Here is a 27,011-nt window from a genome sequence, read left to right on the forward strand (position 1 = left end):
TTCATTAGGTTGAGAACTTTTTCCACATGCGGCGTACTCTCCTGACATGGCACCTTCAGACTACCACCTGTTTCGCTCGTTACAGCATCATCTAACTGATACAGAATTCAAAACTCTTGAAGACGTTCAAAAACACCTGGACGAATACATTGCCTCAATGCCACCGAGTTTTTATCGTGAGGGAATTCGTAATTTACCCAAAAAGTGGCGAAAGATCATAGAAAACAATGGCGAATATTTTGATGATTAACTTTCTATACTTTTTTCTAAATAAAATGTTTACTTTACCAAAAAATCGGAAAGAACTTATTTCGACACCTAATAAATGTAAAAGACGTTGTAATATAAAGGTATTTGCAAAGCAAAGAACATGGTTTTCTAAAAACAAACTCAGCTACAGATGTTTTAAAATTAACATATATGCTAACATATAATTATGAGCAATGTCATATTATTATATAACTAAAATTAAATAAAAATACTGCACAGCAATTGGAAGGGTAGAGTAGATTGTCGAGATTGATGAATCAACATTTTGTCGTAGAAAATATCACAGAGGCCATTTAAAAATTAATCACAGCATCAATTTTGAAGATCCCATACTGATGCTTACACGAATTAAATTGAAACCACTTGGAGGCATGCCACACATTTTTTAATCTTTTTTATAACATATAATACTATTAATATTTTATATTTTCAAGAAGAGTGACTTCATTGGATACCTGAGCCATTATCTATTTAGCAAATGTACCTAATAGGAAAATGGTGATTTTATTCAATAAATGTTTAACAAATTAGCATTTGATTACCTGGCATTTTGAACACAGTAATGGCAGCCACTTGTTTCCACCTGTGAACCTGTTAAAATATACTTAATCTTACTTTTTACTGTAACTTTTCCAAGAAGTTTATAAAAAAATGAATTTCTGCAGATAATGAAATGCATATCAATAATGTACTAAATTAGACGAATCGAATGACGTATAACTCACCCTGATCGTTGAACGGGCCGTTTGTTAGGAATGTTCCGTTATTTCACATGTAATTATACTAAACCATCTCTTCCTACAATGTGTTTTATAGGATTTTGACTGAGTAACTGCACTTTCGTAATGTGCAAATCGTTAAGATATTCTTTACACTATCAATATCGTATTGAATATTCAAATATTGGGATAAAATTTAACGTGAAAGAATTTCATTAATTTCCTTTTACATAACACTACTGCGATGTAAAAATAAAACATGTCAAAAATTTCCACGAATTGAAGTGTTCCGAGTATTATAATGCAACGGAATTATCACGCATACTAAGGAAAATTTACAACAGATTCTCATTACGTAAAGCGAGAATGTATCAATTCGTGTACGTAACTACAAAGACTAACCTAAAGCGCTTTGAATAATCTAATGTACATACCTAAAAACACATAAAGTCGATCAACTCCAGTTTGTCTTTCAATTTTTGTGAAATACTTTGTCCAGAATTTATTCTCATCCCGCAATGCTTTTTCTAAACACTCTTTTACCGCCGTTATTCTCGCCATTCTGATTGCCACCTCACCTAATGTATCAATTTTAAATGTCAAATGTTCGCAGTAACGTCCGCGTCGCGTACGTCTCCCCACTCTGGCCCTCGTCGCTATTGTAACGTCCCCGTAGCGTACGTCTCCCCACTCCGACCCCTCGGCCCTATGTTAGGCATAGTTACTAGATACGAAATAACTAGATAGCCATAGACCACGCTCAAACGTAACTAGTTGAGACGTTGGTAATTTTTATGTTCAAGTATTAATTATTCATTATCAATTGTGTAGGAGATGAGCGTTCTTCGTTGTATCGTATCGATCGCAGTGAATGGCTGAGTGAACTGAATGTGTCGACTCTGATTGAATGGTTGAATGTATGAGTGCAATGACCTTAGAGACGGAATGTTTGGAAACGTTAGGAATATTCGAGAAGTAATACCGGATGAGGAACTATGCGAAATGTCAAGAACGTTCTGGAATGATTGAATTACATGAATGTGTCGACTCTAAATGATTGCATGATTGAATGTATGAGTGCATGGACTATGATAACGCGATATTGATGCGAAACGACGAGAACGTTCTCGAAACTTGACCGGACGTGAAACCGGCAAGTGTTCGGGAGCTGGGGGATAAAAGCGCGAGTCCGGGAAAGAGAGGGGCTTTTTTGAGAGTGAACGTCGATCACGAGGATTACGCTACGAACGTCTATTACGTTGCATGTTACGTTGTGTTTCGATTATAATTAATTTATACGTTGATACGTTGTGTTTCGATTATAATTAATTTATACGTTGATTGTGTTTTTTTCCAATTCGTGCATGTGAATTAAAAAAGGCAGATTTTACACTTCTGATCCTACATTTGGGGGCTCGTCCGGGATCTAGACATCGATCTGAGAGTGCGCGAAAGAACACAATCACAAATGGAAGGAAGACTGTTGCAAGATTTCACTACGGCGCGACTGAAGGAGCTCCTGCGGGAAAAAGCCCTTTCCACAAGCGGGACGAAGAACGAGCTGATTGCAAGACTGCTCGACCAAGGAGGCGAACTGGAAGGTGTTGCCGATGGAGAAGAGGCATCCGTACAGGACGACATGATACAGATACCACGCACCACGACCCGAGCGACGGAAATGGAGCTAATGCAATTACGTCTCGAGCTTCTGGAAAAGGAGAAGGAGATGGCTATTCGGGAGGCAGAGCTGGCAAGGCGCGAATTAGAGGTAATGCGCACAATACAAACAAGTCAGGTGCCGCACACCACAAGATCGGAGGTGACGCTCGCGACCCCGGAGCCCCTCCGCACGAGCATCTCGGCTTTGCACTCCGTAGGCGCCGCTATTGCGCCAGTGCTATCAGTGCACTAACTCTGTAGGCGCCGCTATTGCGCCATATGCTTTCATTGCACTAACTCCGTCGGCGCCGCTATTGCGCCAGTTGCTTTCAGTGCAGTTAGAAAAACCAGTGTAGTTTGCGTTCAATGACTAGCAGATTCTGTGTTCAAAGTTGCTGTGCATTATTTCTTAGTGAATTTTGAATTTTATTTTATATTAGATAGATTTACCCTTGAGAAAACATGGAAGAAGGAGATTATTGGGAAAGTTTTGAGATCAGTGAAAACGAAAGTGCTAATGAAATTGATAGTGAATTTTTTGTAGACAATTTAGTTGAAAATAATACCCAACAAAGTGAATATACTGATACTGATAGCAGTGATGATAGCGACGTAATAGTACAAAAGAAACGGAAACTATGTGTTATTGAGAGTGATACTGATGACATTGGTAGTTATTCTGCAGAAATAGATGAAGATGACGACAATTGGCAAGATATTACAGAGAGTGATGAAGTTCCAGCAGGCAGAATAGATTTTACAGTAGCACCTAATGTTGTGGGACCACAAGTTTCTTCAAGTGTTCTAGAACCTTCACAGTTTTTCAAATTGTTTTTCACAGACGAGTTAGTTGATGAAATCATAAAAGAAACCAACAGCTATACCCCAAAAAAATTGAATTCGAAAACAATAACCAAAAACTCTATGTGGCAAACGTGGAAAGATGTGGAACGAGATGAATTCTGGGCATTTATTGGGGTTGTTATAAATATGGGAACAATGCCAATTTCAAACATGCAGGAATATTGGTCGACAAATGAAAATAGTAGAATTCCTTTCTTCCCAGCCATTTTTACAAGAAGTAGATTCAACCAAATATTTTGGATGCTGCACCTCAAAACACCTGATCCAGCAAACAAGGACCTAAGAAGTCGATTACAAAAAGTAAGCAATTTTATGGAATACATAAATTCGAAATTTTCGGAATATTTTATACCTGGTCAAAACATTTGTGTTGACGAGTCTGTAGTGAAATTCAAAGGTAGAGTTGCTTTCATCACATATAATCCTAAGAAACCTACAAAATGGGGTATAACAATTTTTGTGCTAGCAGATTCAGAAACGGCTTACATATACAATATACTTCCGTATTACGGAAGTATAACTTCTGAAAATTTTGTTAGACCTGATTTACCAATAAGCACAAGAATTCCGTTACATCTTTTTAAAAAAATAATAGATAAAAATACCTACCGCAGAGGGAGGGGAAAAATTGCGCAGTCAAGGTACAATAAATGGTATAGAGAGATGGTGGTAGGGGAGATACCGAGGTACCTGAAGACATGGTGGGGAGAGGTGAGGTATGGGAGACTAGCAAGGTATAGGATGGGGAACGAAATGAGGGGGGGGGATATTGGGGGGAGGAGGAAGAGAGGAGATGCAGGGTATGTGGAGGGGAGGAAGAGACGTGGGAGCACGTCTTGGAGAGATGTAGGTACAGGGGATGAGGCAGAGGGGAAGGGGATCGGGGAAAAGATAAGGGAGATTTTAGACGAAGGAGGGGGAGGAGAGGTTTGGATAAAGAGGCTGGAGGGAAGGAGGAGAGAGAGAGGCGGAAAGGGGGGGCAGGGGGCGTGAAGGAGGGAGGTAATAAGGAAGGAAGGAGCGAAAGAAGGAATGGAGTGAAAGAGTGGAAATGGAAGTCGAAGGCGGGGAGGGCGAGCGGAAGTAGAGGCGTAGGGGAGAATTAAGGAGAGAGAGAGAGAGAGAGTGTGTAGGTTAAGAGTAGCTTAAGAGTAGGTTAAGAGCGAGCGGAATGAGAGAAAGGGGGAAAAGCGTGCGGAGCGGTAGAGTAAGAGTAAGAGATAAGTTAGGTTAAGGAAGGTTGTAAAGCTGCGTCCCCACTGGATCGGCACGGCTCGGCATTTGCCGATAGCTGCGTCCCCACTGGGTCGGCACGGCTCGGCATTTGCCGATCGGCACAGCGTTCGGCAAAAGGCGGCACGGCCGTGCCACTGCTATGCACCGCGGCAAAGCCATTTCAGTACACAAAAAATGTACAGTGACGACGAAGTAATAACTGGTGCTGCTGCAGTTATAGTAATAGCAAATGCAAAAAAAATGCCTAAAAAACGAAGATTTTGGATGCGTCCGAGTTTACGTAGCAGAAGAATATACAGGGTGTTCGGCCACCTCTAGCAAAAATTTTAATGAGCGATAGTAGAGGCCAAAATAAGACGAAAATCAAGAATACTAATTTGTTGATGGAAGCTTTGTTAAAAAGTTATTAACAATTAAATTCAAAAATTTCAAATCGTTCTGGAAAAATTATTTTCGGTTGCGGGGGTCAACTACAATCATTTTTGGTGAGTACACATACCTCCGAAATCCTATCTACTTTCGAGAAAAAAAATCGAGTAGGTGCTGAAATTTTTCGGCGAAAAAAAATTTTTCAAATCGTTCTAAAAAAATTATTTTCGGTTGCGGGGATCAATTACAATCATTTTTTATCATTACACATACCTCCAAAATCGTACGCACTTTCGAGAAAAAAATTCCTTACTGAAAATCCAATTAGGTGTCTAAATTTTTCAACGGAGAAAAAAAATTGCAAATCGTTGTGTATAGCCATAAAACAGCTGTCAAACACGCGCGGCCACTCGTCGCGTCCTAATCCGGAGTCCCGTTTTTTCTTCGATAAATTAACGTAGCCTTCGACTTGGGGAGAAAACCTCGGGCACCCTCGTTCTGGGGGTGACCTGGAAGTCTTCCTCCACCACGTTCAGGTATGAGGAAAGAGTTTTCCTCCCAAACGGGGTGTGAAAATGGGTCCTCCTTCCCTTAGTCGATGACCAATCGGTCGAGCTAAAAGTTAATACCAAATTCGGTTGACACCCCCAAAATCGCGTATCGGAGGAAGAAACGGGCTCCGGAAACATCGACTATGCAAAAATATGGGCACGAGGAAAAAATCTTTCGCCTATGACCATATTTGGTTACAAGACGGGGCTTTATGGCCCTGCCTGGGCCTTTCAGAACTGGAGGTAGCAATCGTCGCGCTGTGAAATTTTCCGTTCGATCGCGAAAGAATACCAATTTGTTGATGGAGGCTTTGTTAAAAAGTTATTAACGTTTAAAGTTCCTGTATCTTTGTATCTCGATGATGGTTTTGGAACGAAATTGACATGAAACTTTCGTGCTCTCGTGTCTTGGCACGATCTCTTTTGATGGTTACCGACATCGTGCCGATCGACTCGTCGGCATGCCGGTCGGCTTTTCAAGCCATGCTATCCAAGACGATGCAGTGTTTGGCTTTGCCGAGAAGTACTTAGGGTGCCGATCGGCCGTGCTAGATGACAGATGCGGACGCAGTGTAGACGCAATTCTCGGCTTTTGCCGATCGGCCGTGCCGAACGGCAAAAGCCGACCCAGTGGGGACGCGGCTTAAGGAAGGCTGTAAGATAAGGAGGAGTGCTTGTAACCCTAAGGGGAAGGCAATAAAGTTATACTACTACCTACCGCAGAGGGATACCACCTGTACACAGACAGGTATTACACCAGCTTACCTTTAGCTAAGGAATTAATGCAAATGAAATGCCACCTAACAGGTACTATTCAAACCAACAGAAAAGGTGTTCCTGCTACTATAAAAAACCAAAATTTTTAAATAGAACAACTGTTGCTAAAAGAAAAGGAAATATAACACTGTTAGCTTGGAAGGATAAAAGGGTTGTTACTTTATTGAGTACCTGGAATAATATTGGAATGACATCTACCAAGAGATATATTCGAGGTGGGTCAGAAGTAATAGTCAGTAAACCTAACGTAGTGCTCGACTACACACATTCAATGGGTGATGTAGAACGGGCTGATCAATATGGATCAACTTATTGCTTCCTAAGAAAATCTCTCAAGTGGTGGCAAAAGTTATTTTTTTGGGGGATGGAAATATGTATAATCAATGCGTATACCCTCTATAAAACCATTAAAAAACAGAATGGGCAAAAACCAAAAACACACTTGAAATTTGTGAAACAGTTGGTCGACGAACTAATAGAGAGTTTCCGGGTGAAACGTACAAAAAAAAGTTGCAGCAGCATTTCCGAAGACAGGTTAAATGGAAAACTTCATGTAATGCGAAGAGGTATAAAAAAGGACTGTATAGTGTGTTCTAAGCGGAAAGGTAATTCCGGAAGACGGGAAACAACCGAATATTGTGACACATGTCCAAATAAGCCACGGATGCATATGGAAGATTGTTTCCACAAATATCACATTAAGTTGAATTACAAAATATAAATATCAAATTATATTTCTTTTATCACAAACTACATTAATTAAATAAATAAATTTATAACAACAGATCTTTTTTTTTAGTGAAACAGAAGTTCATTTTTCAGATGCTCCAACGCAAAAATGTCACGGAGTTGTCGCACTCTTGAGTAAAAAAACACTCGGAGTGCAAAGGGTTAATCAATCACTTCGACGGTTCGGGAAACGCCTTTGAGACGTGGTCAAGACAATTTTGGCTCTTACGCGACACGTATGGGTTGCGGGACGACACTGCTCGAATCCTTATTGTGTCGAAACTTCGAGGAAAGGCACTGGATTGGTTCCGCTCCCGGCCGGAACACATGGAGTAGTCAATCGAGGTCCTCTTGAGGGAAATGGAGTCCATGTTCCACCAGAGGACGAATCGGCTGGCAGCAAGGCGGCAGTTCGAGGCAAGAGCATGGTACCGAGGAGAAACCTTTGCTGACTACCTGCACCAGAAAGTGATTCTGGCAAATCGTATCTCCATCGACCAGGAGGAGCTGATCGACTGCGTTATCGACGGGATACCTGATCCTGTTCTCCAGGACCAGGCACGCCTCCAACGATTCAAGACGAAGGCCGATTTATTGGAGGTGTTTGGTAGGATCACGCTCCGGGCAAGGGCGATTCACGCAACACCTAAGGGGGAAAGTGCATCGACGAGAACTGAGGGTCCATCGAATAACGCAACGGGGAGATGCACCAACTGCGGCGACCGGGGACATCCTACACCGGAATGCCCCGCTCGGAACAAAGGTCGTAAGTGTTTCCAGTGTAATGAGTATGGTCATATTTCTCGCGATTGCCCGACAAAAAAAATAAGCGCTAGAAACGTCCTCGCTGTCACGGTATCGACAAAAAGCAAATACAGAAAAGATATTCGCGCGAACGGGTGCGCCGCGGTAGCCGTCCTAGACACAGGAAGCGACGTATCCTTAATCCGCGAAAATGTGTATCGCGATATAGGGGCGCCGCCATTAACGGTCGAAAAAATGTTTCTCCGAGAAATAGGCTCGGATGAATACCGAACGCTCGGAAAATTCAACGCGGAAATATTGATCGACGGCGAAACTCGCAAAGCTACGCTACGTGTCGTGAAGGGGGTAGTCTTAGAGTATGGTGTATTACTCGGCTTTGATTTTATCGACGCTGCGGAATGGTCAGTCAAGGGCGGAAAAATGACGCTGATAAAGCAACCAAACACGCAGGAAAGTACGCCCGAAATCATGTACATTAGCCACGAACACGATCACGATCGCGACGCGATTGATTTGTTTCACGTTGAAAACGTGAAATTGCGAGAAGATGTGGAAACAGCCGTTCGCGAATACGAGCCTGATAGGAGTCGCGATGTAGGCGTTACAATGAAAATAATTCTAAAAGACGACGAACCGGTATACCAGCCGCCGAGAAGGTTGTCTCCCTCCGAAAGGGAGGAGGTCAATCGACAAATTAATGAATGGATTCGCGATGGCATAGCACAACCTTTTCTTTCGGAATATGCGAGCCCGGTAGTTTTGGTAAAGAAAAAGGACGGCACTGCCCGACTGTGTGTCGACTACCGGCAATTAAATGCCAAGATCGTTCGAGATCGGTATCCCCTTCCATTGATCGAAGATCAACTGGACCTTCTTCGAGATGATGTTGTATATAGTACATTAGATCTGCGAAACGCGTTTTGTCATGTCACGGTTGAACCGGAAAGCCGGAAGTACACGTCTTTTATTGTGCCCGACGGCCAATATGAATTTTTAAAGGTCCCGTTCGGTCTGTGCAATTCACCCGCTGTCTTCCAAAGGTTCGTGAATACCGCGTTTAGAGACCTCATCGTGGAGAAAATTGTACTGACATACATTGACGACCTGGTAGTGCCCACGACGGATTTCGAAACTGGCACTCAGCGATTAGAAGAAGTCCTCAGACGGGCCGCGGAATGCGGGTTAGTTATAAAATGGTCTAAATGCGAACTTTTAAAGACGCGGGTAGAGTACCTCGGTCACGTAATAGAGGTGAATCCTTTCCCGAGTTAGGGATTCCGTTTTCGGGTTTCCCGCGTTACGGGGCTTTTGTTTATCCACGTTGAGGGATCCGTTTCGGTTTCCCCCCCGCATTAAAGAATTTCGTCTAAAAAGCTTTTCCGTGTTGAACGATTCACGGAGAAGGATCTGGGATTGAATGATTCGCGTCGAATTTGCGTCAGAAGAATAAATAACTTATGTCGAATAATCCGCGTTGAGGGACTCCGCATTAAGAAGGTTCCGCGTTAAAAGGGGTTGTGGAAATGCCAACGACGCGCAGTAAAACTATGGCTACGGAGAGCGAATTGATAGAACTCCAGGAGTCGTTGTTAAAAAAAGATCGTAGGAATCGCGAAGAGGAGGAGCGCCTTAAAACCGCGGAGGCGCAAATGAGTAATCGGCGGGCCGAATTAGATGCAAAAGCGAAAAAACTCCGCGAAAACGAGGATAGGGTGCGCGAATTAGAGGCGCGGTTAAGGGAAATGGAATGTAAATTAGCAGGGAAGACGCAGGCATCGAACGTCTTCCTGGGATCGGTTCACACCCAACCCGCGAGCAGCAACCAGCAATCGAATTTAGAGTATGATAACATGAGAGGCGCGAGCCTGGACTGTGGTCAACGTCACGAGTACCTGGAACCAGCGAGCGAAAACGCGCAAAATTTTTTTCATAATAGCTTCGAGAACCAGGCCGCGGTAAATTTTTCGCTCCGCGAAGCGGTAGCGGCAATCCCACATTTTAACGGAAGAATTACTACCTTGATCAAAAAGTTCTAGGACTGTCCACCGTGTGTCGCTGTCAATCACCCGATTGCTTTTTTTTTTTTGTTAGGTTACCATATCTGTCATTAACATTTCCTCCCAATTTCAGCGTCATAGCTTGATATTTGTAAAAGTTACGCTGTGCTGAGTACATCTCCTTTGTTCGTGTTTTCGATTTTAAAATGGCATCATTTGAGCATCAACGAGTTTGCATTAAATTTTGTGTAAAAAACGGATTTAACGGCCCGCAGACCTTAGATATGTTGGAGAAGTGTTTTGGCAACGATACTCTTTCGAGAACAAACGTTTTTCGATGGCACGAACGCTTCAGAAGTGACCGTGAGTCGGTAGAGGATGACAAACGCAGTGGCAGGCCGTCGACGTCGAAAACTGATGAAAACATCGATAAAATTAGAGAAATGTTGTCCGAAAACCGCAAATTAACCATCAGAGAGCTGGCAGAGGACTTGAACATCGCTTATGGATCCGTTCAAGACGTTTTGATTAGTGATTTGGGCCTCAGACGTGTCGTTGTAAAACTGGTGCCGAAAGACCTCAATTTCATGCAAAGAAAGGACCGCGTTGAAATCGCGAAAGACATGATTTCCAAGGCCGAATCCGACCTAACATTTATTAAACGTATCATCACTGGAGACGAGACGTGGATTTATGAGTATGATACACAATCCAGACGAAAATACCACGTCGTTTTCAATCAAGAAAGAAGGCGATGCTCACGGTTTTCATGGATTACTATGGTGTTGTGCATCAAGAATTCTTGCCAGAAAAACAGGGAGTCAACAAAGAATATTATTTGGGCGCTATGAGACGTTTGCGAAGCAATTCGTCAAAAAAGACCGAATTTGTAGGCAAACAACTCGTGGATTTTGCACCACGATAACTCACCGGCGCACAATGCGATCCTTATCCGTGAGTTTTTGACCAAAAACAACACGAATACTATCCAGCAGCCTTCAAATTCACCAGATCTGGCTCCCTGCGACTTTTTCCTGTTCAACCGACTTAAAAAACTGCTTCACGGAACGCGTTACAGTACCCGAGAGGAGGTCATGACAAAATCGAAGACGGCTCTGATGGACATACCGAAAATTGAGTACCAGCGGTGTTTCGAGGATTGGATCAAGCGCTGGCGCAAGTGCATTGCAGTCGATGGGGAGTACCTTGAAGGGGACCATATCGATTTGGACGAATAAACTTGTATTTTCGATTTTATGAATAAAGTCCTAAAACTGTTTGATCAAGGTAGTATTCCCGTTTTGCAATTCGTGCGGGCCTGCAAAAGAGCGCGGGATGTGTTGCCACCCCACACAGAATCAGCGTTGGTCAGGCTGATTAAGAATCGTTTGCAAGGGCAGGTGTACCTCGCCGTGGAGGATCGACCGTACGATACCGTCCTACAACTTTCGGATCGGTTAAGGAAGGCGTTCGATCCCTTGAAATCGATCGATCATTATCGCGCGGAATTAACGAGCGTCCAACAGTTCCCGAAGGAGCATATTTTCGAATATACATATAGGGCGTGTAAAAGATTTGAAGGCCGAGATTTTAGACTGCGATCGGATCCAGCAAGGGGCGCGGAGTTCCATAGACGAGAGAAATGATTTTACAGTGCGTAGCTTTATTAGCGGTCTGATATCTGAGATCAGGGGACAAATGAACCGCACAACGTTTAGGAATTTGAGGGAGGCGTTCGACGGAGCCGAGGTGCTTTTCACTGAACATGAACGCGATAAGGCGTGGTATAACGGCCACGTAAATAAAACCGAACACTCGGGTAGAACGCGTCCAGTAACCCAATCGAGCCCAAGTTGTTTTCATTGCAATCGGACAAATGATTCCGCCTCAAATTGCTGGGCGCGAACGGACGTCAATGAACAGTTATTGATACAGGGGCGCGATAGGGAGACCGGCTCAATGGATAGAAGAGGCGACGGGCCGCCGTTCAGACTAAACAACAGGCGGTATAACGAACGCTGGGAGTTCTCGCGCTATGACGCGCCACGGCAAGATAACGTTCCGTAGGAACACGCAGGCCAGAATTTTAACAACAACATACCGCGAAATCGCGATGGTTATGATGGGCGACGGGAAGAGCCACGCCGAAATTTCATTAATGAGCAACGTCGAGGGTATGACCGTAAACCACCGCCTATCTGTGGTTATTGCCGGGGAATAGGGCACGAAGCTCGCGATTGCTACCGGAAAGCAAAGATCTGTTCTATGGCCCTGGAATCGCAGATTAACAAAAAACCGCGGTAAGTTAAAATGAATTACGATTCTTTCACGATTTTTTCAAGATTTTTCTGTTACTCAAACTTTGGTAATTATTTAGATTACGGACGGTAACACCGATTTCAATGATTTTTTAATATGTTATAGAAATCAACATTTTGAACAACTTTTTCCTATACATATAACCGTCGCTCGGCATTAGTTTTCGAGATATTTTCGAAAAACTGTCGGAACTATTACATTAAATTCTGCCTGATCGTGTGCATCCGTGTTACACTTCACGCGTTAGTATGCGATCGTCGCTTTTCTACTGTTTTCCAGACAGCGGCTCGCTGACCAGTGATCATTCGAAACCTTGTGTACTTCTGGAAATAATACAAAATGAAATTATACGAATATTTAAATATAAGTAATAATTATAATGATTTAATTGATTTTTTAATTGAAAAAAAGTGATCCATAATAGTATGTATTGCATGAAGTGTGGAAGTGAAAACCCAATGACATTTGACCGTAATAATTTAGTATTTAGGTGCCACAATTATTGCTATTCTAAAAATCGAAATAAGAGAAAAGTGAAAATAAACTGCAATTCAAAAATTAGCGCATTACATAATACATGGTTTAGTGAAATACGTGCCCCTATTCAAGACATTTGTCGATTTATCGGCTACCATTTTATGATAAAACCACCGCGACAAGAATTTCTACAAAATGAACTAAACATATCATCGACGACAGCTGTAGACTGGGACAGTTTTTGTCGTGGGTTGTGTACATTGTGGGTGGAAAAACATTCCGTTCCAATCGGTGGTGGAAATGAAGTCGTCGAGATTGATGAGGCCAAGATTGGGAAACGAAAATTTAATAAAGGACGACTTCTTACGGGCCAATGGATATTTGGAGGAATTGAACGTTCCAGTAATCGTGCCTTTATCGTGCCAGTTCCAGACAGATCATCAGACACCTTGCTAGATATCATCCGGAAGTGGATCAAACCTGGGATTGTAAACCTGACATTCTAAGAGTGAATCATAGAATAAACTTTGTAGATCCACAAACGAAAGCGCACACACAAAATATCGAACGCTTGTGGCGAGAAACAAGGGCAAATATTCCAAGATATGGTACACGCCATAAACATTATGTTGGGTATTTAGCTGAATTTTTGTTCCGGCGCCAACACGATTTTGATAATCGAATAATAAAATTGTTTGATATTATTCCTGAAATATTTCCAACTGTAAATAGTAACAATTAAATATAAATAACCAAATTTTACGATTTTTTATTTGAACTTGTGTGTGCCGGCTGCCGTGAGGCAGCCGGGAATGGAAAATGCCCTAACCTAATCTAATCTAATATTGTTGATTTCTATAACATATTCAAAAATCATTGAAATCGGAAGTACCGTCCGTAATCTAAATAATTACCCCTAACTATTCTACCTAGTAGCTAATATAATGAATTAGGTCTGGGTTAGGTCTGGGTTAGATGTGTTTTATACCGGCCGCCGTTAGGCGGCCGGCTACTCGAATCGAGTTTTTAAGTACACCCGTTATACATATCCATTTCTGGCCTCCTCGATATCTCTACAGAAACAAGAGACGATCGGCGATTCAACGCTTACACACACGCTGCCACCGGCACGTACGTATAGATAGAATTCATTGTAGTAGCAGCGATCTTTTTCAAGAAATATCTCGGAAACTAAGGCCGAGCGGCGGTTATATGTATAGGAAAAAGTTGTTTAAAATGTTGATTTCTATAACATATTCAAAAATCACCGAAATCGGTGTTACCGTCCGTAATCTAAATAATTACCGAACATTCTGAGAACATGCAATTCCATCTGGACATCGCATAATTGGCCACAATTTTACATTTATGCACGACAATGACCCGAAGCACACTTCTACAATATGTAGAAATTATTTACTGCAATTGCAAGAGAATTTTGAAGTGAAAATGATGGTATGGCCACCCCAATCGCCCGATTTGAATCCCATAGAAAAACTATGGGATCACATAGATAGACAAGTTCGAAAACGATGTCCCAAGTCAGAAAAACATTTGTGGGAAATCTTAGATTCTGAGTGGAACCTCATTGGTATAGAAATAATGAAAAAGTTAGTAGCCAGGATGCCACGACTGGTAAACGCGGTCATAAAAGCACGCGATGGATACGTAGACGAAAAGGAAATATGTAGGAGACGAGTGTTTTCCGTCGTTTCGTATCGATCGTGAAGAACGGCTGAGTGATCTGAATGTGTCGACTCTAATTGAACGATTGAATGTATGAGTGCGTTGGTCATAGAGATGGAATGTTTGGAAATGTTAAGAACATTCGGGAAAGATTACCGGATGTGGAACTGGTAAGGATTGAATTGCGTGAATGTGTCGACCCTGAACGATTGCATGATTGGATGTATGAATGTATGAAGTATGGTAACGGAACGTTGTTGCGAAACGACGGGAATGTTCTGGAAACTTCTCCGGATATGGAATCGGCGGATGTTTGGGACGGGAAAGGGTTAAAAAGGACGCGTCGAGAAGGCAACGGGGTCTTTTGCCGGTCGATTCGACGACGAAACGATTGTACGTGACGGTCATTACGATTATAACGGTTTTGTGATTACGATTGTAACGATTTAGTGAATATTATTTGTTTGGTGTTTGTTCTGGTGTTAATAAAGTTCCTTGTTCCATGTTTTGTTAATTCGCGAGTTCTGACTAAGTGATTAAATTACAATTTTAATCCTACAAATATAATAATTTTTTATAGTTACCAGTGAGATATTTAATAAATTATTACTCAAATATCTTCTCTAATACTGTAAGAGCTAGAATACATGCAAAGTAATTAAATTTACCAAAGATATCATAATTTTTTTCAGGTAGATATAAGAACTAAGGAAGTGTGCACAAACTTATGAGCGGTAGTGTATGTGTAATATACAAATACATTGAGCTTGGCATTGAGTATAATAGATACATAATACATAATAGTAGTATAATAAGGCGCGAATTTTCGTCTCGAGATAGACGGACTCGCAGGACTGTTGAGGTTTTGATTTTATCTTAATTTCATTTGTTTTGCTTGCTTTCGATTTGGACGTAGTTGTCCTCATTTACTTAACATTTCAATGATTTGTCATTCGGATTTGGAGTGTTTGAATTTGATTGCTTTGCTTTTGAATTCTACTCGTCCGACAAATCATCTCAATCGCATTGAAACAACCTCTTTATCGTTACTAGTATTAGTTATGTGGCGGCCCAGGCACCACATACGCCTTAGTCGTTTGAAGCCGCTACAATGTATGGTTGCACACGAGACGACCAGAGCCGCGTGAGCCGAAAAGCCGTTGTCGTCGTCTCTGACCGTCTTTTGTTTTCGAAGGCCTCTTGGTACGGTGGCGATGATCGTACCAGAGAGTCAAGCGTAACCAACACCACGAGTCACGTCGTTGTACGACAGCAACAATAAAATTGTGCGGAACGGAACAGAGCGGAGTCATTATCTTCCCGATCCCACAGTTATTATATTCATTTTAGTCATCATAATCTTATTAGTATTTAAACGTCAAAGTCCTCGTCTGACCGCTTCAGGTTTGCTATCCTCGAGAGAGGAATCTCATGAGTAAAGATCGAAAGGTCGTGTGTAGTGTTGGTAAGTACTCTAAGAAGAAGAGGCCTAAGGCTTCATCGACCATTAGATCTTCTCGAGCAGCTTATCGAAGAAGGCTTCTCCTTACCACCGCTTCGTTGACGGACAATGCCAGTATGGCTCGTATTCGTCGAAGAAGACCACGGAGAAGAAGACGTTTTGGCGTTCCTGGAGGTGTTTCGCGATTGAACATTCGTAGAGTCGTCCCTTACGCTTCGACATCTGGATCGGCCCATCGATGGTATTATACTGTCGCTTCATCATTCCTAGTGTCATCCTTTTCGGCGACGTACTCCGAATTTAAGTTTCTCAGTCTACGTATGCGTTATCTACCAAATAATGCTACTAATGAAACCGGTATTTGTGCTGCTTGATCGTAGTGGCTTTGGTGCTTATGGTACCGCTACTGCTGCTTCCTGGTTTAAGACTCTTGGAGCTATGCCTGGTGCAAAGATTCGATCAAGATTTGTGCCGATTACACAAACGTGGAGACCTAGTGAACCGTCCGTTCGTGATTGGTTTACTGCAAACAGTAGTATTCATCTAGCTACTGGTTACGTGTGCAACAATGGTGCGGAGACCGACGAGCTTGGAGGTGTTTTTGAAATCTCGGCTCGTGTTCTCGCTCGCGGACTTTATTATAATGCGAGTGTTAATAGAGAACTTGTTCTGGACTCATCTGGACTCTATGCTCCTGCTTATCATCATGTGGTTGAGCCAGTCCCACCATCCTCTCCCAAGGTTGAGAGTTCTAGTATAATAAGGCGGGTTCTAACCCATGGGGTAATGAGCGCGGGGAAGTGGGGCGCGGGGCCTGCGGGGAGAGGAAAATTGGTTGCACGCGCACAAGCCGCGGAGTGGGGGGGATAGCGCAATCGTGGAGGGGATTAGGCCAGACCGAGCCGCCGCACAGTGGGCGACATGAGGACAAAAATCGAATTTTAACTTTTGTTTAGATGACCGAAATTAATTATTTCACGTCTTTAACAATACTTTAAAGTTTATGAAAATCAAGTAAAATCAGTTGAAAGTTATTAAATATAAGTTGATATGTATATTTAAGTATTGTCGTTAACGCTCATCCGGTTAGTTTCGTAATATTTTTATATCTGTTCAAACTCATCGTATGCAGCTAGAACTACGTGAAAAATTATGAAAAAATTTGCTTATATAGCTTTTTATATATTGCATCGATAAAAAAATGTTTAATATTGTTTTGAAATATGCTTAACAATTATTTTCAAGTTTAAAAATTGCCCCAGCGTATTAGCTCGATTTTGAATAAGAAAGTAAACTTCCGATGCGAAATTTAATAAGTTTGCCTCATTATGCCTGAACGAAACTAGGATAAATCTTTTCTTTAAAGTATCCTTAAAATTAAGAAACAAATCTCGTTTGCATACTTTTGCCTATTGAAAATATATTAATAATATAGTATTATATGTATTTTCACGTAGATATTTAAGGGGAAATTCCCAGGATCAAGAAAGGCTATTTATGTGAATCTCTCGTAAAAAATATCTTGAATTAAGTTCATTTCAAGTGTTAATAACATTTTAAAATTAATAACACATTGTTATTAACAAATGAATATATTTAAAATGGAATTTATACTACTTGATGAACGGCGAAAAAAGGGGGCGGGGCGAGGATGCAGGAGTATAGGGGGGTGACGTTAATGCCGACCCTTTATAGGATTTATGCGGCGGTGCTGGGAGGGAAGTTGGAGAAGGAGGTGGAGGGGAAAGGCATGATCCCGGAAAACCAGGCAGGGTTTAGGAGAGGGAGGAGCACGACGGATCACATCTATGTGTTAAATCACATTATAGGGAAGATGAGCACAGGGACGGGAGGCAAGGTGGTGGCGCTCTTTGTAGATTTGAGGGCGGCGTTTGATACGGTGGATAGGAGGGTGTTATGGGAGGCGATGGAGAAAAGAGGGGTGAGGGAGGGGCTGAGGGAAAGAGTGAGGGAGATATATGGGGAAACGAAAAGCAGAGTGAGAGTGGGAGGGGAGCTGGGGGAGGGATTTTGGACGGCAAAGGGGTTGAGGCAAGGGTGCCCGCTGAGTCCGATGCTTTTTAATATACTGATAGCGGATATAGAGGAGGAGTTCAGGAAAGGAAGGTGGGGAGGGGTTGAAGTGAGGGGAAGGAGGATTTGCACGCTAGCATATGCCGATGATCTGGTGTTGTTGGCGAGGGAAGAGGAAGAGATGGAGAGTATGATCAGGCGGTTGGAAGGATATTTGGAAAAAAAGAGGCTGGAAATAAATGTGGGAAAAACAAAGGTGGTGAGGTTCAGGAAAGGGGGAGGTAGGGAAAGGAAGATGGAGTGGAGATGGAAAGGGAAAAGGATAGAGGAGGTGAAGGAGTTTAGGTATCTGGGATATGTGTTTAAGAGGAATGGGGGGCAGGAGGCACAAATTAGGGATAGGGTAAAGAAGGCGGGGGTGGCAATGCGGCAGGTATGGGGGATTGGGTAAGAGGAAGTTTGAGAGGGATTGGGGAAGGAGGATGTGGCTGTTTGATACCCTGGTGTGGTCAGTGGCGGGATACGGGGTGGAGATTTGGGGGTGGAAAGAGAGAGAGGCTATGGAGAGAATGCAGGAGAGGTACATCAGGTGGTCGCTGGGGGTGGATTGGAGGACACCGGGGTATATGGTGAGAGAGGAGACGAAGAGAATGAAGTTGAGGGCGGGGGCAGGAGAAAGAGCATGGAGATACGAGGAGAAACTAGGTAGGGGAGAGGGAGGGGTGATGGCCAGGTGGTGCTTGGTGGAGGTGAGGGAAAGGGAAAGGGAAGGGGAGGTGGAACTGTCGGCATGGGAGAGAGAAAGGATGGAGTACAGAAGGGAGAGAGGGATATGGGAAGGAGGGGAAGGGAGAAGAGGGCGAGAGGAGTCGGAGGGATGGGGGGAGCAAGATGGTAGGAGGCAGGAAGAGGAGAGAAGAGCCAGGATAAGGCAGTCCAGGTACAATAAGTGGTACAGGGGAGATCGTAGTGGAAGAGGTACCGAAGTATTTGAGGGCAGGGTGGGGAGAGGGAGGTACGAGGATCGAGGTATAGGCTGGGGAACGAGATGAGGGGGGGGGGAGATATTGGGAAGAGGAGGAAGAGAGGAAATGTAGGATGTGCGAAGAGACGTGGGAGCACGTCTTGGATCGGTGTGTTGGGGATGAGGCAGAGGAAAAGGAGGTTGGGGAAAAGATAAGGGAAATTTTGGACGAAGAAGGGAAAGGGGAGGGATGGATGAAAGACTGGAGGAAAAGAGGAGAGAGAGAGAGGAGGAAAGGGGGGAGAGAGTTCAGGAAGGAGGGAGGTAGGAAAGGAGTAAGGAGTGAAAGAAGGAGTGGAATGAAAGGAGGGAAAGGGAAGTCGAAGGCGAAGGAGGCGGGCGTGGAAATGCGGAGGCGTAATTTTAAGGTAATTTTAAGGTAATTTTAGGATAGAAAATAGAAAGCGAAACGAGGCAAAGAGAGACGAAGCGAGCGAATGCGTGGCGTGGCGAGGCGAGGCGAGAGTAGCGAGCGGGCAAGGCATGTAGGTTAAGGCTAGGTTAAGAGTAGGTTAAGCGGAGGGAAGGAGAGGGGAGGATGGGGGGAAGATAGAGAATAAGTTAGTTTAAGGAGGAATTGTATGGGAATGGAGAGGAGATATGTAACCCTAAGGGGAACATTAAATACATACTACTACTACTACTACTACTTGATGAACGAAATACAGGGTATTCGGCCACCCCTGGGAAAAATTTTAATGGGGGATTCTAGAGGTCAAAATAAGACGAAAATCAAGAATACCAATTTGTTGATAGAGGCTTTGTTAAAAAGTTATTAACGTTTAAAGTTCCGCCCGTACTGAATTTTTTTCTCGAAAATGCGCAGGAATTCAGGGGTATGTCTATTCACCAGAAGTGATTGTAATTGATCCCCGCAACCGAAAATAATTTTTCTAGAACGATTCGAAATTTTTGAATGTAATTGTTAATAACTTTTTAACGAAGCCTTCATCAACAAATTGGTATTCTTGATTTTCGTCTTATTGAGCGTGACTCGTGGTGCGGGTTACGCTCGACTCTCTGGTACGATCATCGCCCCCGTACCAAGAGGCCTTCAAAAACAAAAGACGGTCAGAGACGACGACAACGGCTTTTCGACCACGCGGCTCTGGTCGTCTCGTGTGCAACCATCGTCTCGTGTGCAACCATCGTCTCGTGTGCAACCATACATTGTAGCGGCTTCGAACAGCTAAGGCGTATGTGGTGCCTTGGCCGCCACAGAACTAATAATGGAATATATAAAAAAAGATAAGAACTACAATAAAACGCAACTATTACAAATAAAACAACATGTAGCTAATAGTTTTATTTCCAAATATTCAAAATATTGGGCAAATGTTAATCGAGCACGAGCAATCTTTGTAAAAAAGTACACGCAGTTTATGGAAAACGAAATTAAAATATCATTTGAAATGATGCGCCCCAAACCTGCTATTATTAATCCCAATGATAGTTCATCGTGTGGCAATGTAGGGAATCGTGGTCGTGGCCGTCCACGCAAATGGTACGAAGATTGTAGCAGTAAGACCCAAAAAAGACGGTCACATGAGCTTCGTAGCAAGTATAGCCAAGAAGAGTTGGGGGCAGCTGTTGCACCCAACAATAAAAAATACTGCAAATATTTGCTACCAGAGAATGAACAGAAAGAATCATTTATAAATGAAGTTCTGGCAATGTATATAGACTTGGGTCTATCAAAGAGAAAATACGAATTGCTTCGAACTTATAGTGAACGCTTATTCGGAGATAAACTTTATCCTTCTTATGCGAAGATTCAGGCTGCTAAAAAAAAATGTTACCCTGAAAATATAACTGTCACTGAAAATGGTGCTGAAATCAAATTACAATCCCTTCTGGATCACACAACATCTCAAATCATGAAATCACTACCAAATCAAGTTTTTCCCGATATAGACACTGAAAAGTTAACTTTACATGGAATGTGGGGAATGGATGGTGCTTCTGGCCAACAAAATTTTAAACAAAAGTTGTCAACAAATAACGACGAAAATACAAAAGTTATGTCTGACAGTACAGTGTTTATTATATGTTATGTGCCGTTAATATTGACAGACAGTCGCGATAGTAGTTGTGTTTTATGGAAAAATGATAGGCCATCCTCTGTAAGATTTTGCAGACCAATTAAATTTAAATTTGCCAAAGAAACAGCATCCAACACTTTGGAGAATTACAATTTCTATATGAATGAAATTAAAAATCTGCAGCCTACAGCTATAGTGGAAAATGCGTCCAATAAATGTTTTAAAATAGCTCACGCTTTATATTGTACCATGATTGATGGTAAAGTGTGTAATGTGTTAACAGGCCAGAAATCGACGACATCCTGTAATATATGTAGAGTAAGCCCATCACACATAAATAATTTACATTATGTTTAAAGATTGCATAATGCCGAGCGATTATCCTCGGCCGCAATTACCGTTAATCCTGTTAACGTACAATAAGTAAGAGATTATCTCTAATTGGATTTGTATAGCGAACGGTGATTGAAAAACGTGTGTATTATTAGTTTTTCTGGCATCGGTAACGGCTCATTACCTTTCGATTCGAGTGTTCTAACGGTGTTAGTGACGTCAGTACCGTGAGAGAGTAGTGCGCCGATAATGTGACAAGGAGAGACGGCCGAAATTCAGACAGCGCCACGGATCGACCAGTAAGAGTACCGCGGCGACGTCTTCGGCTGTCAATCCGTATCATTCTTACGGCGACTTCTGAACGAGACGCATCGGCTCCCGATCAGATTCGATCAGAAGTTAATCGCGATTTAAGAGGGAAAATCCTCTTGCGAGAAAGCCGAAAAGACTGCTATTGTTAAAAGGGTGTAGCGAGCCTTGCTCGAAAAGGTCGGAAATTCATTCCCACCTTGCTTGAAAAACGCGATTCGCATCTCGATTCGTGCAAGTTCACCTGATTCTCGATCGAGCAAATCTCGATCGAGTTTAATTAGTTTAAATTTACTGCATATCTTGGAGGGCTCGAGAATACACCAATAGGGTGTTCGACCCCTCCTGTGCGGCATTTAACGGTCGATTCCAACGTATACACGTTGAATCATACAGAAGTCGGCGGTACCGTCCATACTTCTGTGTGATTGCTAGGCATGTGCGAGACCCCGAAATATCGGGTCGGGTCGAGAACACGAAATTTTTTCGGGATCGGGTCGGGTTCCCGACAGTTTCGAGACTTTTAAATTTTCGGGATTCCCGAAAAAAGTCGGGATTCTCGAGGGATTCGGGATTCTCGAAGGAGTCGGGATTCTCGAAAGAGTCGGGATTCTCGAAGGAGTCGGGATTCTCGAAAGAGTCGGGATTCTCGAAATAATCGAGATTCCCGAAAGAATCGGGATTTCCGAAATTTCCGAGAGCCCACTAGTCATTTATATTCGTTTTAATGTATACAGGGTGAGTCTCCTAACATGACGACCTCAAATAACTCGTAAGGTATTCATTGTACGAAAAAATGTTTGAAACAAAAGTTGCATGGTATCTAGAGGAACATACAGTGCTCTAATCTGTTTTTTATTAACTTATTTTTTTATTGAGATATTAGGGTCTGGGTTAGGTCTGGGTTATTTGAGGTCGTCATGTTAGGAGACTCACCCTGTATACATTAAAACGAATATAAATGACTAGTGGGCTCTCGGAAATTTTCGGAAATCCCGATTCTTTCGGGAATCTCGATTATTTCGAGAATCCCGACTCTTTCGAGAATCCCGACTCCTTCGAGAATCCCGAATCCCTCGAGAATCCCGACTTTTTTCGAGAATCCCGAAAATTTAAAAGTCTCGAAACTATCGGGAACCCGACCCGACCCGACTCGACCTCTTCCCGATTCGTCCCGACCATCGGGTTCCCGATGTTTTCGGGGTCTCGCACATCCCTAATGGCCAGAAATGTTGTCCGAAAATTTCATGCGGATCTTTAAAATGTCATAAATTCTGAACGGATTGAAAGATTTTAATTTTCAAAAATGCAAACGACGCATATTTTACAAAAATATGCAAAAAGTTGATCCTTGACCATGCAAAATGAGAAAAACCCCATAAAAATGGTCCAATCTTCAAACAGCCATAATTCCTACAATAGTGAATATATTTCAATGAAACTTTTTTCTGAAGTAGAGCTCATAGGTACCTACAAAAAAGTATTGGCCAACTTTTTTGTAGGGCGTCAAACAAAATTATTAAAAATGAAAAACGAATTTTTAAGAAAAATTGACAGGGTGCCTAAATTTTTCAGCGAAAAAAAAAAATTTCAAATCGTTCTAAAAAAATTATATTCAGTTGCGGGAGTCAATTTCAATCATTTTTGGTCAATATATATACCCCCGAAATCCTACGCACTTTTGAGAAAAAAATTCGAGAATGTGTGAAATTTTTCAATAAAATTAAAAAATTTCAAACCATTCTGAAAAAATTATTTTCGGTTGCAGGGTTCGATTACAATCATTTTTGGTCATTACACATTCCCCCGAAATCTTGGGCATTTCGGAGAAAAAAATTCAGTACGGGCGGAACTTTAAACGTTAATAATTTCTTAACGAAGCCTCCATCAACAAATTGGTATTCTTGCATTTTTCCCGATTTTGTCCTCTAGAAGTAGTGCAAGCCTACAGTGCTTCATTAAAATCAAAGTTAGAACGGCTACTACCATAATGGATGTGCGCGCAAGATGTAAATCATCAAAATCTGCAAAACTGTAGGAGGCAATTTTAAAAAATCGCATACCAATGGATTTGGAATAAAATGCTCGTCATTTTTTGTCATTATGAAAATTTCAATAAAATGAAAAATTAAGTTAATAAATTTTTTTTTGTTATAAACAAATTGTATTTTTTTAAATTTTTTAACACCATGTTATTGTACATAAGAAACCATTAACCTCGCCCATTAACAATTTTTTTGTATCTCTTTCCGTTTTCGAGATAGCCGTTTCGAGCCAAAACTTCAAGGGGTGGTTTCACCCCTTAAACTCGAGTTACCGCAGCTAAAAAAAAATACGTGTCGATTATTTTTGGCTGCTTTTTAAGTGTACAAAGTTTCATCAAAATCGAAGCCGGACCGTTCGCGATGGTTCCTTGTGAGTTACCGAATTTTGTCCATTTTAGCTCGATTTTGCCCACTGTGCGCCGGGGAGACCTCTCCAGACCTGTACCACCGTCGGAAATTTTTTCAGACGGAGGGAATGATCTCCGAAATTTTTTTCAGACTCCGATTCACCACCGGAAATTTTTTTTTTTTTTTTTTCTTTCGAGGGGAGGGACAACCTTGGTCCACCACCGCGCGAATCGATATGTAGCGAATCAATGCCGCATCGATCGGAGAAAATGACATTGATATGCAATATTTGCAATTGTATTTATTCTGAAGCAAATCATTCTTCAAAATGTTTATTTCAATCTTAACGTCGCAGCGTAACGCGCGATTGCATGTAATTTGAACCCCCTCGAGCAGACGCGCCGAATGACATCATTTAGCTGCATGAAGAACTGCATAAAGAAATATAAGACTTTTGAAACGTTGCATCTTAGAATTAGGTGGCGAGGAGGGAGATGGTGGAAGACGGATAAAATTGGAGAAATAATATATGTTTTAAATGATAATATATTGTTATGTTTTTTCTTACGAGCATCAACTACAATATCATTGATGGCGCACGCTAACAGTTCGCAATCTACAAGATAATCCCTGCAGTAATATTGCGCGATTCAATATGTAGCGAATCAATGGAAAAGATAGGCTAAAAATAAATCTCCAGGAACGCGCAAACGCGTTTTTAGATTACCTTGAACACGTCCAAACGTGCAAATTCTATGACATCACATTCGCGGTACGAATCGACCGAAATCATGTGTATCATGCGAATTTTTTATGTCACATGTTCTTCTTCTTCTGCGAAAAGTGCAATGTTTGCAAATACCATTTATATTACCATGAACACGTGCAAAAATGTAGCCTCAGCAGAACGTATAACATTGACGAGCATTATGGATGCGGGAAAAGAAATTAGACGCCTTTAAAATATGATATATTTATTAAAGCAACAAATGATTATAAAACATTAGTTTTATCGAGTCGCCGATAAGAAGATGGAGAGGCATGTCAATTTGTTGTATTTAGAAGGAGCAAACGACATGGGACATTTCGCATGGATCAAGAATTTATCTCGTCTCGTGAGCACGCAATTGAGTAAACATAATAGTCGAAAATACTTTTGTGATAGGTATGTATAAAATAAATTTACCTTCAAGGATAAAAGTCTCGACACGTGTTGAATGTAATATAATATCTGGGGAAGCGTCGAATCTTAGAATTATGCGGAATCAGCAGAGACTGTGTTTCGAACGATCTTGCACACTAATTCATCATATGCATGAATCACGGGACAGAATTATACGATATCCGCAGAAACTGCATAGAACCATGTTGGGACGGATTGTCATTTTTGCATGCAATGCATGCGAGGGAACACCGAAAGAGTTTGGCAAAGATACCAAATGGGCGTGGTGATATAAAAACACGCTCTAAACTGCGCGTAGTCTCAAATTGTTGTAACACGTTGCATGGAAAATACGATACATTTACATTCCATTTTCAACCATGGAAGAATTCGCGAGAGTAGAAGGTCAATTGTTGGATCGATCTGAACGATTGATTTCACGGGGGGAGTACCTCGCGTGGGAAGAACTGTGCAACGAGTGTATCGAATCTTTAGAAGAACACAGCCGAGTGAAACGCCCGCGATTATCGATCGGCGTTCAACAATCGTTGGTTGTTCGAATCGCGCGACTCGAAGGACTGAAACATACCTTGCGCGGCCGTTTCGTACGCGAAGGTGCTGGACATTCTAGCAGAGGACTTTTGTGGCGCGAAATAGACACTTTCAACGCGTTTGATAATCGCGTATTAACTGGTGCCGGAACAGGGAGGCAGCGATGTAGGACATTTTGTCTGGATCAAAGACTTATCCCGACTAGTGGTCGCGCAGTTGAGCAGACACAAGAGAAAAAAATATTTCTGTGACCGGTACGTATAGAAATTTATGAAATGTTCCCAATGAAAAAAAGATTGAATAAAAAATTTTTTTTTTTTTGGTTTGGCAGATGTATGCACTATTTTGGCTCTGCCGAGAAGTTGGACACCCACACAATTGACTGCCGCGAGATAAACAACTGCGCCATCCTGTTGCCCAGCCAGGACAGTAAATGGCTCAGTTTCGATAATCGCGGTAGGAAGGAACGGCTCCCCTTCGTAATATATGCCGATCTGGAGTGTGTCCTGCAAAAAACGGTGGACACCCAAAAGGATGCGGAGAACCGCAAATTGTGCATGTACCAGAAACATGAGGTACATAGTATTGGTTATTATATACATTGCTCGTACGATGCATCGCTGTCGACGTATCGATGCCATCGCGATGCGGATTGCGTTTCATGGTTTGTCAAAGAGTTGAAAAATTTTGCAAATTTTGTTAAACCCATTCTGGCAAAGAACACACCCATGCTAGATTTAACAACTGAGCAGTTGTCGGTATTTCGCAATTCGACACACTGTCATATTTGTGAAGAATCATTCGAGGCTACAGATATACGAGTCCGCGATCATTGCCATCTATCAGGGCAGTTTAGAGGCCCAGCACATTCAGAGTGCAATTTAAATTATAGAAATGCGTTTATATCCCCATAGTTTTTCATAATTTATCCGGCTACGATTCCCATTTTATTATCGAAGAAATAGCTACAGCTTTCGAAGGCCACATTACTGTATTACCCATTACTAAAGAAAAGTATATTTCATTTACGAAAAATGTCGAAGATACGAATGAAGAATCAGACTCACGATATTGTATTAAATTGCGATTCATCGATTCATAAAAATTTTCAAATACCAGTCTCAACAAATTAGCATCTTTTCTTAGCACAGATAAATTAAAAATTTTACGATCTCAATTTGAAACATCCATCGAAGATTTCTATTTATTGACGCGGAAGGGTGTATTTCCATATGAATACCTTGATCGCGCGGACAAACTGCTGGATCCATGCTTACCGCCA

General features: G+C 42.0%; 2 protein-coding genes across 2 annotated transcripts; both read left to right on the plus strand.

Annotated features, from left to right (window-relative positions):
* The first annotated feature begins 3,110 nt into the window (after positions 1–3,110).
* Positions 3,111–4,068, plus strand: LOC122404212 (piggyBac transposable element-derived protein 4-like). The gene is made up of 2 exons (XM_043408142.1): positions 3,111–3,957; positions 4,052–4,068. Exons 1-2 carry the CDS (start codon positions 3,111–3,113, stop codon positions 4,066–4,068), a joined length of 864 nt encoding a protein of 287 aa, XP_043264077.1.
* Positions 4,069–25,091: 21,023 nt separating this feature from the next.
* On the plus strand, positions 25,092–26,614 carry LOC122404213. Its single transcript, XM_043408143.1, has 3 exons — positions 25,092–25,180; positions 26,061–26,487; positions 26,543–26,614. The coding sequence occupies exons 1-3, from the start codon at positions 25,092–25,094 to the stop codon at positions 26,612–26,614; spliced, it is 588 nt and encodes a 195-aa protein (XP_043264078.1).
* Positions 26,615–27,011: the final 397 nt, after the last annotated feature.

The sequence above is a fragment of the Colletes gigas genome, unplaced genomic scaffold, assembly GCF_013123115.1.
Source record: "Colletes gigas isolate AHSC1104 unplaced genomic scaffold, ASM1312311v1 Colletes_gigas_Sc00123, whole genome shotgun sequence".
NCBI lineage: Eukaryota > Metazoa > Arthropoda > Insecta > Hymenoptera > Colletidae > Colletes > Colletes gigas.

Coding starts and splice junctions, on each gene's coding strand:
- LOC122404213 (XM_043408143.1), top strand. CDS start 25,092: ATGGGACATTTCGCATGGATCAAGAATTTATCTCGTCTCGTGAGCACG. Junction 25,181..26,060: donor CGAAAATACTTTTGTGATAG/GTATGTATAAAA, acceptor TTGGTTTGGCAG/ATGTATGCACTATTTTGGCT. Junction 26,488..26,542: donor TAACAACTGAGCAGTTGTCG/GTATTTCGCAAT, acceptor TCGAGGCTACAG/ATATACGAGTCCGCGATCAT.
- LOC122404212 (XM_043408142.1), top strand. CDS start 3,111: ATGGAAGAAGGAGATTATTGGGAAAGTTTTGAGATCAGTGAAAACGAA.